Below are 21465 nucleotides of genomic sequence, written 5' to 3' on the forward strand. Positions count from 1 at the left end.
TTTTAGGTATATTCAATCATTCGATTACTTATATTTTCAAAAAATCTTATACGAGTTACGAAATGCTTAAACAAGAAGGAATTCTGTCTTTGAGAATTTCATCTGCAAATTGTACTCTATATATTTATAAATATTATTAAAAAAAAAAAAAAAAAAAAAAAAAAAAAAATTTTTAAAATTTTTTTTTTTTTTTTTTTAAAAATTTTTAAAAAAAAAAAAAAAAAAAAAAAAAAAAAAAATGTTTAAACAATTTTCATATTTATTTTAATATACTCGAATTTAGCCAATATTCTGCATATCGTTTGAATCGATGCACTTTTCATGTACAAAAATTCAACCACGAGTAACATGTATCGAAAACACTAATGAGAAAAAAATTGAGTTCGCATGAGAATAGAGAGTGGAATGTAATCTGAAGATCACAGGAAATGTCGATTTACGTAGGAAGAATCATCCTTTCACTCCCTGGCTTGAAAAATTCAATCCAACGATGAACGAACGAGAAGTTTTTATGTGCGTTTCTTTTTCCTCCTCTTCTACAATGACGCGTAATTTTATTGTTTTAGCGCCGAAAGTGCATTTTACTAGTTTCCAATCCAAAAATACACTTTTCGTTATACAATGATAAGAATTATATAGATTTTATATTGTAGTTTATGGTAAGGTAACTTGATGTTTCGCTTAACTAAACATAAAACTATGCAAGTGATGAAAATTGTAATAATGACTTAACAATATTCAGTTAAAGTATTTCATGTACGCTTACTTTGGAAAATTTTCTCTAAGCAAACATTTACGACTTTTGAATATATTTTAACTATTATTAAAATAACTTTTATAATTGAATCGAATAGTTAATATAAATATTGCACTATAATTTAAGTATCACTTTCACATGCAATATTTTTTTATATAATAAAACAAGCATTTTTTTTTCCTGCAAACTATGTATTCAATTTTTCATAATTTGAAATTGCTCAGCAATTATTAAAGGTAAAATAGTTATAAAATAAAAATTTAAAAAATTAAAAAATTAAAAAACATACTGAAAGGAAATTTTTTTAATTTAATGCTCTTGTACAGTCACACAAAATATAAGTTAAGATATTACAGCGCGATCAATTAAAATAATGAATAATAAGTCATTTATTCCATTTTCAACTAATAGAAGTCAATAAGTCAACAACCCTATATACACGACATATAGATTTTTTAAACAATTCATATCAAATTAACTTTATTTTTAAATCTCGAAATAATAATTCGCTTTTATATTTCAAAATTTAGTTCAAAATTTATAGTTATTAAAAATCTTTAAAATATATAAATTATTTTTACTTTACCTGAGTACAGCAAATTTATCAATTTCGCAAACTGGCAACATTTCAGTATTGATTATATATCGACATTTTTCAAACTTTAATATTAAAACGCAGATAATGTAAAAATATAATTAAGTAAAATGAGTCAGAAAAGATATACTAACTAATCAGTATATATTAACTACTTCATAAATATAAACTATTTCTAAGTTAACAATTTTTAATACAATTTTAAAAGTATTTCTAAGTTATTCAAAATTTCGTTTCATACGCGACTGTTTCTTACTTAAATTTAATTATTTTAATTATTGAAATATTTCAAATGAAAATTATTATAGAATATGCGATTTTTGGAATATTATTACAAAGGCAAAAAACCATTCTACATTCTTTAAGAAATATTAGAAGAAGTAACAATGGCATGAAATCGATAACTTTGTTCCAGTCATCTAATTTACTTTTGATTAACGCTATTTAAAAATTCGATAAATTATTAAAATTAATATATGGATATTTTTATTAGATGAAATAAAATCATAAATTAATAACGTAAAAATATATTACATTTTAACGTGTAATAAATTAACGGATTTATTTAGAAGTATTGAAAACGCATCGAGAAAACCTTTCTTACATAATATACGAACCTATTCAATAGAAATGAAAAAGAAAACATCAACGACTTATCGTAGACTCAAAGGACTTAAATCTGAAGCATGAAATTATAGAGGCAACGATTATACCGGTGTAGTGCTTGATATCTTTGAAAATAAACTTCAAAATACAACTAATTTGAATATTAAGCGCACAATGGATGCACGTAAAAGTTTCTTTCACTTGGCATCAGCCAACAATTTTGAAGGATTCGTCACGAGAATTGGCCGGTGATACTTACGGGAAAATGGCGTTGCGCAAGAGCCTTTGGTTGCATAAAAATACATTTTGTCAAAACTCATCTCACGACAGCCATGGAAAATCATGATGCATAACGCAAATGGTTAGCACGCAATGATAATCCGCAATTTGTACTCGCATCTCTTTGTGGCTCAAATTTCATTTGTAGAAAAATCACACGTATAGCAGTCATTTGCGATTAATTCGGAAAAAATGTTAGTATTAGGCTCGAATGTTGTTTATTATGAAAGGAGAATTTATATTCATAGTTATGATTTCTACAGCAAATATTAACGGCAAATCCATTGCTTTATTGCGATGTTTGATGTTTACTTGTCGTTCAGACGTGAAACTGAAATTTGTGAAAGAGGCGTACGCAAAGTCATAAGTTATATTTACTAAAGTAAATTACGAGCTTAAGACGCAGGAAAACACTCATAACAAACTGAACGTAAGTGCAAGGTTGCAATTACAGTATATTGCACTTTCCAATTTTAATTGGAAATTTTTTTGAAAGTTCAAAGTTCTTTTATAACAATAAAAATTTATTAATGTATATAAATTTAAGTAAATTTATATTGGAATATCAAAACAAAAATTAACTTCGTTTAAAAATTTATGGCATCGATTCTTAACGAACATATTTTTATAGAATCATGAGCTTAAGACGAAAAATTCAATTTGAATTAATTTACATCAATTAATTATTAATTACTTACATTTTATTTTTTTTTTTTTTTTAATATATTTATTATATTATATCATATAATATATTTAACCATATATAGTAGATTTGAAGAATATACATTTTTTTTTTTTTTAATATATTTATTATATTATATTATATAATATATTTAACCATATATAGTAGATTTGAAGAATATACATTATTAAATTAGTTCATACTATTTTAATATTCTAAATTATAAATAAATATTTTTTTAATTAATAATATTTTATGTGACTTTCTGGACATGTTTGTAATAATTGTATTTATTCTACTGCATGCTGACTCATAAAAATAATAATAATAAATATATATTGTCCGTATTTATTTAATTATTATATAATATAGTATAATAAATGATTATGAAGGACAAAAGAAAGTATTTATAATATAGATTTTAGCTTAGTCAATATATTTGAATTTATGCGATAAAATTAATAAAAATGTATAAATCTTATGAAAATATTGCTTATACGTAAACTCTTTACGTAACTCAAAAAAGTCAGCTTATAAAATCCCTGGTACTAAAAAGTTTTTCTCAATTGTACTCAAATTTTTGATTGAATAATTTGATCGGAAATATTATTAATTTATTAAAGTTGAATGATGTGCGACGTTTTTTTACATATCGGATCTATTAAATAATAAAATTAATAATATTTATTATTCTCTAATGTTATCTGTGTTTCTTCGCATACATAAAAAATAGAAGAAGATTTTTATCATCGTTATCATATCAAATACTTCTGTAGAAGAAACAAAATTTTTATAATTTCTTTTTTAAGTAAGTTAATCACCACCAGACATTTATAAAATGTAATATACTTATTGACTCACGAGTATGCGGTTCAATTTTCCATGTACAAGTTTTGCGTAGGATTGCACATTAGATTAGTGCACGTGAATGAATGAATGGGACAACGATCATATTACATCCTCAATAATTTCTCGTTTCTCCCTTGAAGCATCTTCATGCTTAATCTTTTGTTTTCGTTTTCTCCGATTATGGGTGAATGAATATCAGGGCTACACGAGTGCCCTGGAGCTTTTTCATCAGAGCATCGCAAATAGAACGCGTAGGCTGATGGCTCGACGCGACTCCATTTCTTCTCATTTTTTTTTTCTGGCCTCTTTGTATGCATACATATTGTATTCACTCATTGGTTGAGTATGGTATATGCGTTGGGCAACAATCGCCTATATGTCTTATCAGTGTCGGGAACATTGAAAAATACGTAATCGATTGATCTTCTATTTTATAGGATTTAGTAATGTTGCAAATTGCATTTAAATATAGTTTAAGCGCATTTAATATTTTTAACAGATTATTCGGCAATTTGCTATTTTTATTTTAGTTGCAAATTTTGTTTCAATTCCATATAACGAAATTATCACTATATTAAAATACTATTTTATTGAAGATATATTTACATGTGAGGACTATTACAAATTGTAGCATTGTTAGGCATTGTAATTGTGGCTAAAATAAAATTCGAATTAGATTACAGGAAAGCTATAATTTATACATCTGTACATGCATTAACTTTGTATAAGTTTTTCACCTTCAAGCGACTTTAATAGTGGTTTCGATAAGCAACCGGTCTATCTTTAATTTGTTCTGAAATCCATCCATATTATCCGCTCAGTATTGACGCCACATTATTGATGTTGAAGTTAATTCATATTTATATCATTATTAAATTTAATTAAGTTCAGTAAACCTGCCACCCACTTTTTCTTCTTTAAAAAACATTTTAAAAATTATGTTTTTAGTTGTCGAACAACTAGCTTGTGTTATAATTATAATGTGGATTCATAGTCACATAGTCTCGCATTTATTTCAACTTTTGCACTTACACGACTATATTAGATGAATTTGATAAAAAATAAAAAAAGTGCAAAGTATTACAGCCGCTTATATAAATTCTCAACAATTTCTCTTTTATCGAATAGGTTCTCCTTACCAATAAGACTGTGGATAAATTTATTAGAAATGTTTTAAACACATTAATTCTTTTCCACTAAATGAAATTATAGGAATAAAAATACACTGACAAAAATAAAACTATTGTTTTCTAACTTACATTTGTAAACAAGTTCGTATTAATGTTATTACAATATTGTTATCTAACTCTGCCGTCTATCATTCAATAAGCTTTATTTATTCAACTATACGTTCAAAGAATCAAAAGTCTTGAAGAAACTATTGATTATTGCTGATGGTTATAAAGAAAGTGGAAAAATAGCAAATCACATATTTTCAATCTCCAATTATAAAAACAAATATTTTAATTTGAATTTGTATCTAATCGGCAAACTTAATACAATCACTCATTGGCAGTGCTCTGAAGAAGAAAACAATGGCATTGGTAACGTGCTTAGGTGAACTGTTGTCGATGCTCGAAAAGAGAAATCGCCAAGGACCGATCAAGGATAAAAAAAAAAAAAAAAAATAAGGCGCGTATTACGCTTCCGCAACGTGTACTGACTACAATCAAAAATAAGATGTGCCGCTCCTCATTTTCAAGCAATGGAGGCTTTCGAGACACTCAAGGTCGGCCCAAGGACTGACCCAACGCGATTGGCTCTTGAATATATTTGAGTATACATTATGCTCCATTAACTAAAATTGCAGAAATTTTTTTACCATTTTTTCAGCCAAACGATAGAGTTTCGAGCATTTCATTTGTTGGTTTGTCCTTTTTAAATATGCATGAAAACCGTACATCGAATGTCAATAAAAAAATTGCTCAATTCGCGCCAGAATGATATTGTCACGTGACATTTTTATTATAACTCAATTTGATTTATCACGACAAGCAAAAATGTCATGAAAACTCGTTCTTTTTAAATTTACGAGCATTATTTATGTAAAAAATCTTTATCGATTGAATCTCAAGAAGAAAGCGACAACATCATCATATCATCGTAGAACGAAATACTTTAATTTTTACCAGAATTTTAAGATACAGACCTAACTCTGATTTGAATCTATTTCATAATGTTTTTTTTATTTCTATTTATTTTTAAATTAAATAATTTCTATGCGTCTGCTTTAAATCTTAGTAACTATAGTGAATAATTAATTGAGTATTTATCATTAATATACATCAATTTTGTATAAAATAAAGGTTAAATAAATTTAGAAAATGTAATACTATGAAAGAGGTCAGACTATTTATCTATTATAACAAATTATTAATGATAAATTAATTATTTATCTTTTGATTTTACGTAAATACTTATTTTTTACTTATAGCTCGTAGATTCGCCGATGAAAAAAATATAAAATTTAATATTTTCCAAACATTTAACTGAAATTTAGCAATTTTAAAGTAAGCAGCTATTGTCAAACAAATTATAATTTCAAAGACTGGTCAACGTTGAATAAATAAAAGTCAAATACACGCGCACATCAGTGGGAAAATTACGGGCCACAGTCAGTTGGCAGATTACAAATTGCATACAAGTTGGATGTTTGCACCGTTGGAATGTAATGACCAAGTGTTATAACAAGTTTTCCTCAAAGCGATGCGCGCATTATGAATTTGTTGGCTAAGTGTATTATCCGATGGCCCAACTTAAGTGATTTAAGGTTTTAATGCGTAATACAAAGTATAACTACATCGAAGCATAATTATCCAAAATCCAAAACTGTATGAATTAGTTCTTAACAAACGATTACGTGTTAAAATTTTAATTATAAAGCTAATGAATGCTTCAAATCATCTTCACATTGTCACTAGCGTGTTTCATAAAATTTCATAAGACCATAGTAACGATATTTAGTCGATCTCGTACGCGATAATGTCAGTGTAATCGGATTGTCTGCAACTATTTTCTATGTAACTGTTGGAAAGCTCATCATCCACGTCAGTTCCTTAGCTTAATCCGAATTGTTACACAAGTAAAATCTTTATTACATCTCCCATTACCGAAGCTATAAGTATGCTCAAATTTAAAATAATGTTATGTTTTTAGTAATAATTACTGATAGGGAAAATGAAGATGTATTTGAATAAAATTAATCATACTTGAATAAGAATATTTTTCTATTGTGGTCGTATAATATTTTGCAGAAAAAATTTCAATGCTTTATATTTATATTGATGCAACAAATATTATTAATAAATGAGTCATTTAATCGAAACATCTTAGTATAAAATTATAAATTTAAATTAATAATTCGCTTACATATAAATCGCATTATCTATTGATATATTAAATACATTTAATAATTCAAAGTTTGAATTTCATTTGGAGTTACGTACAACCTCAAGATTACGCTATCATCGAAAAATCGGATGCTCACACGATTATTATGACGTATTAGCCCACGAATATATTCTCTATAAATATACTTATATTTTTTCTAATGTACGTGTATTATATATTGACTATAAATAAATATATAAATATTTTGTTATGCAACAAATACAGTATGCGCGTGAGAATACGAAAACTTTAAAGAAAATTTTTAGACTTTTTATTAGATAAGATATTTAATTAAATATTTGTTTCAATACAAGAGATAAATACATACTTATAATAAGTACTTATACTGGCCTAGAATTTTAAGAGAATTGGCGTGTGTAAACTACCCACTACATAAAATGTGTATTTTAAGTAATTTTCATACATTCGCCATGATAGTTCGATAAATGTAAAAGATATTAATTAATTATTATTAATATTATTTTATTACGTAAAATATTAATATATTGTAAAAATATGATAATATTATGTTCGTTTTATGTAATAAAATTTTTTAATTAATATTACAATCAAATAAGTTTTTCAAAATTCCATGAATTGTACCTGAATTAAATGACGATTATCATTTATATATAAAATTTTTTTCTATTAATACAAATTAATATTTACTCAATAAAAAATAGCATAAACTTTAAAATAATTAATCCTTTTTAAGCTAAAAATTTTAATAATTTTTTTTTGTTTAATTTAAATGCAAAGTTATTTAGTCCAAAATTACAATTGCAAAATTATATATTTATTATGTAAAAAGAGAAGTTAGTAAATTAATTATAAAATGTAAAAGAAATAGTAAGTAAAATGTTGAAGTTTAAAAAACATGTTTCGTAATCAAATGAAACGTCATCATGAGTATTTTTTAAAGATTTGAAATCCAAAAAAAATTTTTTGCTAAATCCGTTTTATTTGTATAATAAAATTTATCAAATACTTTTATTCAACTTATGCAAAGTAAAAGTTCATGAAAAAATTTAATAAATATATTTTACAAAATAATATAACATCAGCTTAATACTTATACAAATGATCCTACGCAACAAACTGATACAATTTATAACATAATTATTCAAATATGAATATTTAAAATATTATCACGAATATAATAAAAATAATACACTTAAGACAACTTTTTTTAATGCATTCTTTATGATTATTATATTCTTTTAATCTTAAGATAAAAATACGTCATAATAAATTACATGCCTATATATACATGATAATGAAAGGAAAAGATAAAGTATGTTTAAATAATACAATATTTGAAATATTATTATATTTATGAATCTTCATGAGTAAACGTGAGCTATACACAAGTCGCGCATCACACATTTGTACGTTTGTATAAAGTATAATAAAAATTATCGTCGTTTAATGCAGTTTTACAATAAAATTTACTTTTACAATAAAAACTGTGAAGAAAAGCCGTAAACAAATACCATATGCACATCAGAAAAGGGCCTCGACCTAGATTGAATAGCATCGCATATTTTTGCTTCTTGCTAAAAGCGCGAGCACTGGCGAAATTTTCCCAAGATCGACGCATCTATGTTTAGATGAGCGTGAGACAGTGAATTTTCACTTAATGCTTTCACATGAATTTCGATACTTCGTTGATTTATTTTTATCTGCATTCTAAAAGAAGTAATTGAGATTGACAGATTTTAAAGATAAATGAAAATTTCAGTCATTTCACTTAAATTAATTTTGTTAAAAATATTTATTATTAATATTTTATTCCAATTTATGAAAAATTATAAAAAATAAATACTATACGGATTTGTTTGAAGTTATAACAAGCGCAATTTTATTCAACTTACTTATTTCTATAAATTATTAATCATTACATTTAAGCGTATTTACTCTTAATATAGATGCATGCATACATAGATTAATATCATATTTGTGCCAAATTTAAGTTGATTTCTCAATTTACATATTAAAAATACCTCTAATATTCATACAATATTATACAACCTTGATGCAGCATCTAATATTGCATATTATCTAATAATTTCTGTTTAATTTCTAATTTTTAAAAATAATTTAATGCTATGAAAGTGCAAAATTTTAAAAACCATACTATTCACGTTAATAATATAGAGCTAAGCATTCGATTTTTTGGATTAGTAGCTCATGTATGAGACTATGCACTTACCTTTTTATGCGTGCGTACTGAGAATAATCTAGTTTTCTTAAATATTAAATAAAATTATTTTAACTATAAAAAAAATAAGAAAATATAAAATTTCAATATAATAACATATAACGCTTATTTATATTTAAAAATATAAAAAATAATTTCCAACATAATTATAAATATTTTATTTAATAAGTATAATCTACTTTTCATATTTTTATAAATAAGACTATATTATTAAAAAATTGTAATACTAAATATTAATTTTTTTTTTCTAATTTATACAAATAAAATTCGACACGTTCAATTGCAATTACACTTTCGATTAAGATACACAAATGTAATTTTCTGTAGGTAATGCAATCTTGTTTGATTTGTGATGCACATATACACATGGCTGCAACTTCTGTCAAACTCTACTCTAAATATAATCAAACAAATGTTTAACTCAATTACGCGAATGTGCATTTTTTATAAATAAATTCGCTTGCAGTATAGAATTAGAAAAGGTAAAGCACCTTTCATGCGATATAATAAATCTTATAGATTTTATTGTGATAAGAATTTATACTTTTTTCCTTCGTTATATAAAAAAAATGAAGTCAAAAGTTATGCATATATTTTAATTATTTACTTTCATTGTAATATTTTCTCATAAATTAAATTTATGAAGTCTAAATTTTTCGTTTATATAAGCAAATATTTTATTTCCTTGTGATGAAAAACAATTTCTTCAAATTTTAGAACTTGTGGAAAAGTGTTATATTATTTAAGTGCATGATAATCCGATTAACTCGTTTCATCTTTTTTAGTTAATTTTAAAACATAATCAAATATCACGCAAACACAGCATAAATTCACTTTAAAAATTTAAATTATATAGTTTATTCACGAAAACATGAGTATACGAATTAGTTTCTATTTTTTTTTTATACATGCATGTTCTGAAAATATTACGGGCGTTCGCATTTCCTCGTTTCGATTGTAGTTTCGTCATCCCGAGCCTCTTCGTTCGCCGAAAAATTCTAAGAATAATCGCTTAATTACGTTTCCAAATTTAAATAAAATTTATTTGTATTTGAGACTGTGTATTAAACTACTCTTTAAATGTTTGAAAAATATACGATTTCCAAACATGTTTGCTTTAAGGGCACTTTTTTTTAACTTTTATACAGTGAATAAATTTGTAATATAAAGAGTATTTTTCATATTTTTATTCAAATATTAAAATAAATAAAAATAGTAAGGTATCATTTTTCAATTTTTTTTCTTTGCATATACGAATATAATATTAAATAACTTTTAAATGTATATATTTTGGAAATTTACAGTAATTTATTCTGAAAAATAATGAACTTTCAATGAATCACAAAATACAAAATTATTTATAAATATTTTGAAAATTTAATATTTAAATCATGTCTTATCATATGAAAAGGTTTATATTTTAATATTAAGGATATTTTAAAAAAATTATTAAAAATTAAATAATGTTTTAATTGCAAGTGACTTTTACACCACACATATATATTTTTCAAGACACTAGTATTTTCAATATAGATGTTTACATTGGTTTTAAATATTTTTTAATAATTATAACGATGAAAATGTATATAGTTAGATTTATTAATTATAAAATTTGTTACTTTGTATCTATATTTTGGTATATAATAATAGAATTTATCTAAAATTTAATATAGAAAAATGCATAACTACTAAGATGAAATATTAAGAGAATTTGACTGAATAAACTATCACAGTAATAACATTTCAAATATCGTAAAAGATTAAAGTTGACAGGTGACATGTTTTTCAACGCCTCCGAAGTATGCCTACAAAATTCCAAATCCATGCACCTCGGATATGTGCATCGATTTGTCAATCTCATTTACTCTGGACAAGATTTTCCTCGAAAATAGGTGCGCAGTAATGAGATTTAGTCTTTGAAAGAGCATCATTTACGTAATACACAAGTAGCGCCATTGTAAAATGAAGTAATGCGTCGGAAAGGAAAAACGAGGGAACGTTTAGTCGTTCCACAAACGACAATGCAATTTTACGTTGCCAGCGTTTGTTTGTTTCTTTTTTTTTTTTTTTTTTTTTTTTTTTTTCTGAGGACAAGAATCAAATAGAATAAATTGTGAAATTCCGTTTATCTAGTAGAAATATAAGCACGGGCACAAAAATTAAATAATAATAACCTACACAAAGAGTAATTTACCCTGGAACGAGAGGTACTTTAAAATTACTCTCTGAAATGTTATTACGAAAAAAACAATTTTTTTTAAATATTTTACACGGTAATTATAACATACATTAGTGGTTTCATATTTTTAATTTATGTTTGACACAAATTATAAAAATATTAAGTATTTTAAAGATCATTTGTATATAATCAAGTTTAAAATGTTATATTGTACTATAAATACGTTACTCTGTGTTATGTTATATACGTAAAATAGATAAGAATGTACGGGATTTTAAAATTTAACTCACAAGTGTTGTAAATTATAACTTAATATTATCATTAAAATAATATTTTATTTAGTATCATTTTCAATTATTTTACAATTATTTATTTACAATTCTACAAGTAATTGTATAATTTTCGATGTTAGTCGAATCAATGCTTCATTATGCCAAAACATAATTAATTTAAACAATAACTGATGTATGAAGTAAAGTATAACATATGATTACGATATAAACAGACAATTGTTTAACACTATTTTTATTCTTCATTTATGACAAAGTATTTATCACAAAGTTTTTTTCCTTTCTTTCGATAAATTAATAATTTTTTTTTTAATAGTTTTACACAAATTTCGTTCGATTAATTTTTCTATAATAATTCAAATTATAGTACTAAATCAATAACAAAATAAGAAAAATAGAAACGATACTGAAATACGTATATCAGAAGACCTTTTAATTTAATTATATTTTAATAGATCGATAGATCAATAGATCAATCAATAAAGTAATTACAATAAGGCTATATAAAAAGAATTTGAAATTACAATTAGTCTTTCAATTAAATTTTTTGTTTTAATTTATTATGCTGCTCAAAGGAAAGTAAGTAAATTTACATTTAAAAATTAATCTGTATCTTTATTTATTATTTTAAATATATTATTAAATAAGAAAGTCAAAATGACGTAATAAAATTTCTATATGCAATGTAAATCTATTTACATGTAAAGTGTGATAAAAAATCTACTTGCAATACAATGAATCGAAGCTTAACGATATTTGTATATAGTAGATTTAAAATATTCAGTTACTTAAAACACTTAATAAATAATAGAGTTTGAAAATGTATGCATATTTCGTAACCATTTCAAATGAAAATGTAATATAAAATATAAATATCTTGATATTCCTTATTTTATGACGTATTCAATATAGTTCAATTCATCTTACCTATATGTAAATGATTATTTATGAAATAAAGTATAATCGAAATCTTAAAATTATTATTATTATTATTATTATTATTATTATTAGTCAAAATGAAAGTATCTAAATTTCTCAGTTTGTCAAGAGAAATTATAAACTTGAGGTCTTGACATCTTTCATGCTGTTAAAATTACTGATAAGATTGTAGAAACCATGCGCTGACTTAAAATACGTATTACGATTAATTTGAATATATGTTGTTTGAAATAAGAAATAATAATAACCGGAGAGAAAAGAAATTGTTGCTAAAAGTATTTTTTTCAATTACATGGAAAAAAGGGATATATCTATCTGAATCCGATTATTACTTTGCTTTCTCAAATATTTATTAATACCGGTAAAAAAAAAACTCGAATATTTATAAATGAAATCCGCAACTAAATATAATATCATAAACTATGAGGGATTAAAGTGTAATTGTTGTTAATTAATCTGTGAAAGTAGTTTCGATTGATCTAACTAAATATTTCTTAATCTGAGACGAATGCATTACAATACGATTATAAATTGACTGTATTGCAATTAAATGAAACCGAGTATTGTAAATAAAGATATAGAAAGATAGAGGAATATCGAATTAAATAAAATATTGTCCCACTATATTTATAAAATAATATGGAAAGTAAAGGATAATTGGCATTAAAGTTGTAGATATTTTCAAAAAATTTGTCCATATTTTCACGACGTGTATATTTGTTGAAACATTATAGAGCTGTTTTTTCCAGTTGAATGATCTTGTTCGATGACATTCTCTCCAAATGAGAAGATTACAACCTCGAGTAACAATAGAACAAAGTGACGGAGAAATTTGTCGTCCGAAAGCAAATTGAAAAACAAACGACTGAAGTAAAGCAATAAATCTATCCTTTAGCTGTTTCTGTTTTATAATGATAATTAAATAGAACTTAATTAATCATAAATTAAAGCATGTATTATAATTGTATTATAACTTAATATATAATGCAAAATGTTAAATAAAGTACAATAAATTGTATTTAGATATTAATAAATGTAATAAAAATGGTAAGCGCATGATTCATCCAGGAAACCAACAAGCTTGCTGTGCATATAAATGAAGATGCATTTAAAGGAACTTACAAAATAAATTTTTCTAAAAGTTCCTACAAATTTTAGATTTTTAAGTTTTCGTTTTTAGAGATATTAATAAAATATATATTTATTGTATGTACATTATTCGTGCATAGTATAATCTTAAATTTTTCCAAATTATAATTTCTTTTACATTAAGAAACGAAATTAATATATTCAATTACAAAACTAATTAACATAATTGTTAATTTATAAAAGTTAAAGAAAATAATAATTTATTTATGATTTTTCATTATTTATTTTTTTTTAACTGCTTAATTATTGATTGGCTTTATTTCAAATTATTAAGTCCATAATCCCAATGTAACGTATATGTGCATAATGATACATTTATTAACAAATAATAATAATAATAATAATAATAATAATAATAATAATAATGATAATAATATAGTGAATATGATAATTAAAAAAAAATTAATATTAAGTTGTAGATACAATGGTATTGCCAATATAATGATATCATTATGTTTTTATACCCATTTGCTATACTTTAAAAAAAATACTCCATAATTATACACCATAAGATAATAAAATTATCCGATTCAATTATCTTATTTAGTTATGCAGTTTAGTTCGTTTCAACATAAAAACAATCATTTCTAACAGTTATTTATAAAAAAAAATTTAATAAAAAAAAAAATAAAAAAAAAACATTCATTTATTGTCCTATACGTAAAAATTAAAATAAAACTATAAACATCGTGATGTGAGTCGACAATTAAAATAAAAAAAGGTCTTTCTACACGTAATGTACGCGTAAGGCCTACTGTTTAATACACAAAAAAAAAAAAAAAACAAAAAAAAAATTGTGTGCCCCCTTCCATTTCAAACGATAAATCGACGGATCTTAGCGACGTGCTATGTATGCACAATACACTGCCCTTCCTTCATTATCGTAAAAATTACTAAAAGGAACGTGACGGATGAGGCCCTACATGATGTTAAACAATGGTAATGCTAATGTGTGCAATAATATCATTTTAAGAACTTTAACCTATGAAGCTAATTAGGAAATTATGCTTCATACGACTCTTAAAGCATTTGTAAAATTGATATAAGGATATCATTAAACTAGAAAGTATAAATATAAATTTATAAATAGCACAGCGAAGAGTTTTATTTTAAACCCATGCTAATTTAAATGCTAACTATAAAAATTTAAAGAATTAAATTCCACTTACTATTATGTTCACAATTAAACAAGTTAAATACTTTTCTTTTGAGCATTATTGAATCGACTGATTAATATTCAAGCATCGTCTTGAGTAGTTCTTCTTTATTTAGCTTATCCAACAGATTTTATATTCGTTAATTTAAAATGAGAATATGAATGTCAATAAAAGATAAATGTTGGATTAATGATTTTGTAAGGGAATTTAAGATTTTTATGACCATACAATGTTAATGTAAAAATAGTAGTGCTTATGTTTAATTAAGTTAATTATTAATATAACCAATTAAATTTAAATAAATTTATTCGCTTAAGATTATTTATAAGGTCATTTAAAAATTTAATACACAAACCTTGAAGACCTCTGAAAAGAAGCCAGCACCAATTTTCTCAAGGTGGAAGTCATCGAGCCGATTCAAGGATGCAACGGCATGCCTAAGTGCTTGACAAGAAGCACCTGTTCGCCTTTTGTCCTGCATACAATCTCCAGCATGAGGATTAAAACTAGAAAAGTTATTATCGAGCTCTGTGGGCTTCCATGTGTCTTTACACTTTTCGCGATCCTTGTAACTTCTAGGTGACGATTGAAGCTCCGTTGGCATATTTTCCTTGTCATCGTATTTGCCATCTTTGGATGGTGTAGAGGTAGTAAAGTCCTGAGCTTCGTTAACTTGGGACTTCTGATTAATTACTAATGGCTCTAATCTAGAATTTGGAAGCATAGATGCATCTAGTTCGTCCACATCTTCGTTACTCGTTCTTCTCGCCTGATCCCTGCCAATTATTTTGTTTGCATCGACAGCTTGCGAGTCTCTGGTAGATGACAATGATTTTTTGGTACACTTTATCACTTCCCGATGATGACGATTAGTTATGAATTCAACGTTAGAGTTGCGTAATTCATAACTATTGGGGGATTTGGAAGCACTGTTGTTGGAAGTTCTCGATGCACCAGAATAACCAAGATTGGAGGAACACTTATAACCGACAGAGTTAGCCATGGAATTCACAGAACTTTTGCAACGCTGAATTTCTACGAAAGGATTCACAGCCTCTGTCCTGCAGCATCTTGCGACCTCGGATGGTTGCACATTGCAAGGAATTTCTGAGATGATGGAGGTACTATTGTTTTTGGCCCTCCATAATTTGGCTTTATCGTCGGAGGTAGCTGTTGTGCCATCCTTGGCAGCAAAGCAGGACAGGCACGATCCAGCTGGTTTTATGCAAGCCTTAGGCGATCCAGGAATATTCGGCGCAGGTACTTTTCCAAACATCTTAAAGCCAAGACCTTATTTGCCCACAAGAACGGAGCTCCAATGCAGGACTAGCAAGACCCGCATCTCGATCTGCGTTTTGCTTGAGAAAATTTTACTATTAATTCACATAAAGTTATGCGATTTCATACTTCACTATTTGGCAGTGCAAATAATTTCACCGATCTCAACAGCTACTTAAGCGTAGAGCGGAAGAACTTAAACCGACCGAGCCTCGCACGCAGCTATCGCTCTTTTGGCACCTCTGCAAATATTTCTAAGCTTCGCAGGGTGTGGAACGACTCTCATCTCACATTCGTAGAAAACGCTTGAAATTCTTCGATCAACGTATGCAATAGGAATAATCCAGCCCAGCCATCTCGGAATCTCGCAGTCGCGAAAGTACAGCGAGCATGACCAGCAAAAAGGAGTCGCTGTCACTTTTGGTAAACAAAAGCTTACGCTACACTTTAAAACCGTTAGAAATAATTAACGAGGCACAGACGGATGGGATTCGCCTAGGCGATGTCTCACCAAGGATAATAGAACAGTATTGTTCTGCCTGTTTACAAAACACGAACTCGCGCACAGTCGGTTTCATTTATTTTTTCATTTATTTGGAAGAATAGGATGGAGAGACGGAGCGAGACTAAGCGAGACGGAGAGAGACGGCGAGACGGCGTGGCTGAGTAAGGGAGGAACGGACGAAGGGACCTATGTGTACTACGTATGTACACACACGCGAGCGTACACATAGGCATATACGCGAAGGGATTGATAAGATTGTAGAAGGGAGGAGGGTGAGAGGGAGGGGAGAAAGAAAGAGAACGAGAAAGAGAAAGAGAGAGAGAGAGAGAGAGAGAGAGAGAGACAGACAGACAGACAAGAGTGCTCAAGATAGGGAACGGGCGCGCGGATGTTTCTTCGACGGGTGGCGTTTCACCAATCGAGCGAAAAGTCGAAATTAATGTGCGACGGCAATTCTATGCGCCGCGACTCGATGCGTCAATGAGCGTATTCACACATTCACCACGGCAACACCAGACAGCAGTCATTACAAGAGTGAGATGCTGCTGACTGATCCCTCCTGACCGCTCGATGCTTACTCTTCGCTGCACTGCTCCTACTACTACTGTTGCTGCTGCTGGTGCTGCTGCTGCTGCCTTACCTCACTACTCACTTGCCTGGCTTGCCTGACACAAGCGGCCACCCATAGCGCGTGTAGCTATCAACATGGCGGACGACGTGTTTCGCTCACCCACTCCTCAAGCCCAATCCACAGCGAGAGTCGCGCTCGGTCCGGCTTTCTTAAGTCTTTTCAAAATTGCCGTTGTATATCGTCGAATAATATTGTCGGTGTATCCTCCACTTTTTAAATTCGGGTAATAAAATTTGCAAAGCCCTGCCGATAATGTAGGAACTCTCCGGTATCGCTCTTATTATTATGAAGATTGAATTATTTTGTTAATTATTTCATTATGGTCGAGATTTTTTTAATAATGCCATACAAATGAAATTTGTTAAATATTCATATTAATCGTATAATGCAAAAGGGCTGGATTTCAAAATGTTTGTACAATGCGACAATTATACAGTCATCAACGTGTATTATTAAAGATAGTCCAATGTAATATCATTTCTATTAACGAAAGTATTTCAACATTTATGCATAGAGCCTAATCTACATAGAATCGATAACAATTGTTTGTACATTGAAATTCCTAAAATCTGCTTGTAAAATCGATGATTTGAAGTAACCAGTAATTAAAAAAATTGTACTCTACTACAATTTATATCGTAATTTTTGGTTTGCCTAATCAATTGTACAAAATGGATAATGATCCAAAGATTGAATAATTGGCAGAGATGCAGCAATAAATTAAATCTCGTTAAAAAAAATAAATAAAAATAAAATATAATAATAATAATTTCAAAATTTCAAAAACTTTCAATTCCAAATAAAGTACAATAACTTGCTATATAGGATGAATTTATGTAGTCTTTCAGTATAAGCATATATATATATATATATATATATATATATATATAATAGTTTTATGGTCCAAGTCGACGAAGAGCATCAACTTAAGATTAATGAGCAATTTTTTAACATTTCTAAAAATGATGATTGTTCGGCAGCATCTCACAATAAAACTGAAAATTCGGTCAAGCGGTCAGTTAAGTAAGTCCTATTTGTCAAACGCATGCTTGGTTTTCTCGAAAAAAGTCTGCTGTCAACGTATGCACAGAAGGCAACAGTAATATCAATTGTAAAATTTTCTAAAGTATGAAGAAAATAAGGCTATGTTTTTAAATTATCTATTCGTAAATTATTCTAGATTAGTGAAAGTTTCAAACGAGCTTTTCCATGAATGTGTAATAAATTACAATGTTAATTAAAAATATATATGTATATTAACCATAGGATATATATATATATATATATATATATATATATATATATCTTTTCATACGTGCAATAGACTATTACAATATTTAAACTGACCGACAAAAATAATTGTATAGATGATGCACGACGAACCATCGTAAAAAAAAAAATGAAATCCATAAGCATAAAAGCAAGTAATAATAATTTTCACTTTTGTACATTTATCATAATTTAAATAGTCAAAACATTGAAAAAAAATTGCATATAAAATTAGCTCAGCTTTAAATTACTCAAGAGGAAACATTTAATTAGATATGAATATAAATAAAATTTTTACAACTTAATTACTGATTTAAAATACTACTTAAAAATTATTTATGGATTATTGGATTTTTAAAATTGAATTTAATATTAGTAAATTATATATATAAAAAAAAAAAAAAAAATTCACAAATCTATAATCATTTTTATATTAATGCTTGATTCTAAATTAAAAAAGATTGATGATTATAAGAATTTATTATAATAAGAATTTGGACTCTAATACTTGTAAACTATTATTCTGTGAATTCACTCAACATTACCACCGATTGTTTTCAATATAGTTTTTTTTAACGTATTAACGCGTTAATTAACGAATTGAATCTCATTTTCTACAAAAGAAAGCAAGTAAGAATCTCTTCAATTACATTAAAAAAACTTTAATTAAATGCGATATTCACATCAATTATTTAAACTGAGTAAATGCCAAATTAAAAGTTAAAGAAAATTATTTTTAAACAATTTAATTCTTCGTTATAACTACTTTGATGAAGAAATATACCTTTAATTAAAACTTCTAAACTGAGCCAATTACTGTCCCATGCGAGTTACTCAATTCTAACAAAACAAAGTTTTTATTCGATTGTTTTAATAATATTACTATTTACCGTAAACGATTCTTAAAATCTTTCAAAACATTTGATAAATTGCGTTTATGTTAGTTTTTTTTTTTTTTTTTTTTGGAACTCTTATTAGAATAAATTTGTGCATAAATGATTCAAGAATGAAAATTCCATAACATTTGTGATACAAAATTTTCTAAAAATAAATATGCTTATTCCAATTAAATAATTTGTTTTAATTTCCATAATTATTCGTAGTATAATATTATAGCGATAATAGAATCCCAAATAAAAATATTCCAATTTGTATATTTATGGTATACCAAAAGCCATAAATTTAGAGCATTTCTATGACATTATTAATATTAAATGATTTATTTTATTGTAGATTAGCTAAAAACATCTTGACTATGTACGTATAAAAAATGTTATGATTTGTGTTGCATTAATGATTCTGAGAGAGTTACAAATTATTATTGTTTGGCTTTCTAATCGAATAAAACTGTTTCATTGCACTAAATTATCGATTTATCTAACATGCAAATGATATATTTATTTAAATACATTATATCAACTAATTTTAAAATATAATAAATATATTCATAATTTGATAATTATGAGTTTAACATATTATTGGAATGCATTAAAACGGTCAATGTGCTGTTATATCGAGTTTCATTGTGTCGGTAAAGCATGCATTTATTTTTAAATTAAATTTGTTTCAATACCATTGCAATAATATTAAAATCAAATTTAGTTTTTCAAAGATATAACTGTTTCCATTTAAATGAGGGAATTTTTAGAAAGTCAAGTATGTTGTGGATCTAGCTTAAATTGGAATACAAGTTTATTGCAAAACTAACGGCATACTTATCCCAACTACGCACATATCATAACATCAAAGTGTCTGTTCAACTCTTTAGCAGATGTTTCAGAAAAGTAGACGTTCTCTTATAAAATTGTGAAATTAATACTTATTAGATTATGCAGTAGATAATTGACGATTCTATTTACCTGGAGAGGTAATTTTTGAAGACTGAAGGTGGCGCTGATCTCAGGTTAGGAAAATCGAATGTTTTTGTAGAGATTCACAAGATAATCTTATAAACTTTAAAATTAAAGAATATATTGAAATCATACAATTACAATACATGTCCTTGGAAACAACTATAATTGGATTTTATTTCTTGACAAAAAAAATCAAAGTTGTAAATCATAAAGATGAAAAACTTGAGGTTAGTAAACAAATGGTAATATCATAATATAATAGTGTATTTTATATCTTTATTAAATAAACAAAATTAATTGTCATATTATGGTAATATTTATATACATGTCAGTAAAATAAATGAGATTTACTATAAATTATTTCTAAACATTAAAACTAATTTCATTAATATATTATACATGCATTTTTACTTAAAGAAAATATATTTATTGAAGATAGATCTATGTAATGTTGGTATTAAATTAAATTATAAAATTTTTTTTCAGAAAGTAAATTATTTCAAGCTTGATTACAAAGTGAAATATAATACGATCACAAATTTGTAATATTTTATCTTAAGAAATAAAATTCATTGATGAATTTTGATTATTGATACTACTTATACATTGTTAATTTGAACAGCATATTTAATAAGTGATATTCGTAACAGATAAATAGTATTCTATCAATATTAATAATTTAATTTGGATTTAAATGTATATTTAGACACGTTTTTATTTTTAGATCTAATTATGATCCATGGAGAAGTTCATTAGGTATACAAGGTGTGGCAAAGATATTGACTAATTCATTACTTCTTATTTAAGCTAAGTAAAGCAATTTGTTGATGGATGAT

The 21465-nt window shown here is 26.4% G+C and overlaps 1 protein-coding gene across 1 annotated transcript in view; it reads right to left on the reverse strand.

Moving 5' to 3' along the window:
- Positions 1–17122, reverse strand: part of cdi (serine/threonine kinase) — a 50448-nt gene extending 33326 nt beyond the window's left edge. The window contains exon 1 of the mRNA XM_011497198.1: positions 15449–17122. Within this exon, the coding sequence (XP_011495500.1) occupies positions 15449–16369 (921 nt within the window). The 5' untranslated portion in view covers positions 16370–17122. The remainder of the gene's footprint in view (positions 1–15448) is intronic.
- Positions 17123–21465: the final 4343 nt, after the last annotated feature.

The sequence above is a fragment of the Ceratosolen solmsi genome, unplaced genomic scaffold (assembly GCF_000503995.2).
Source record: "Ceratosolen solmsi marchali unplaced genomic scaffold, CerSol_1.0 scaffold13, whole genome shotgun sequence".
Lineage (NCBI taxonomy): Eukaryota > Metazoa > Arthropoda > Insecta > Hymenoptera > Agaonidae > Ceratosolen > Ceratosolen solmsi.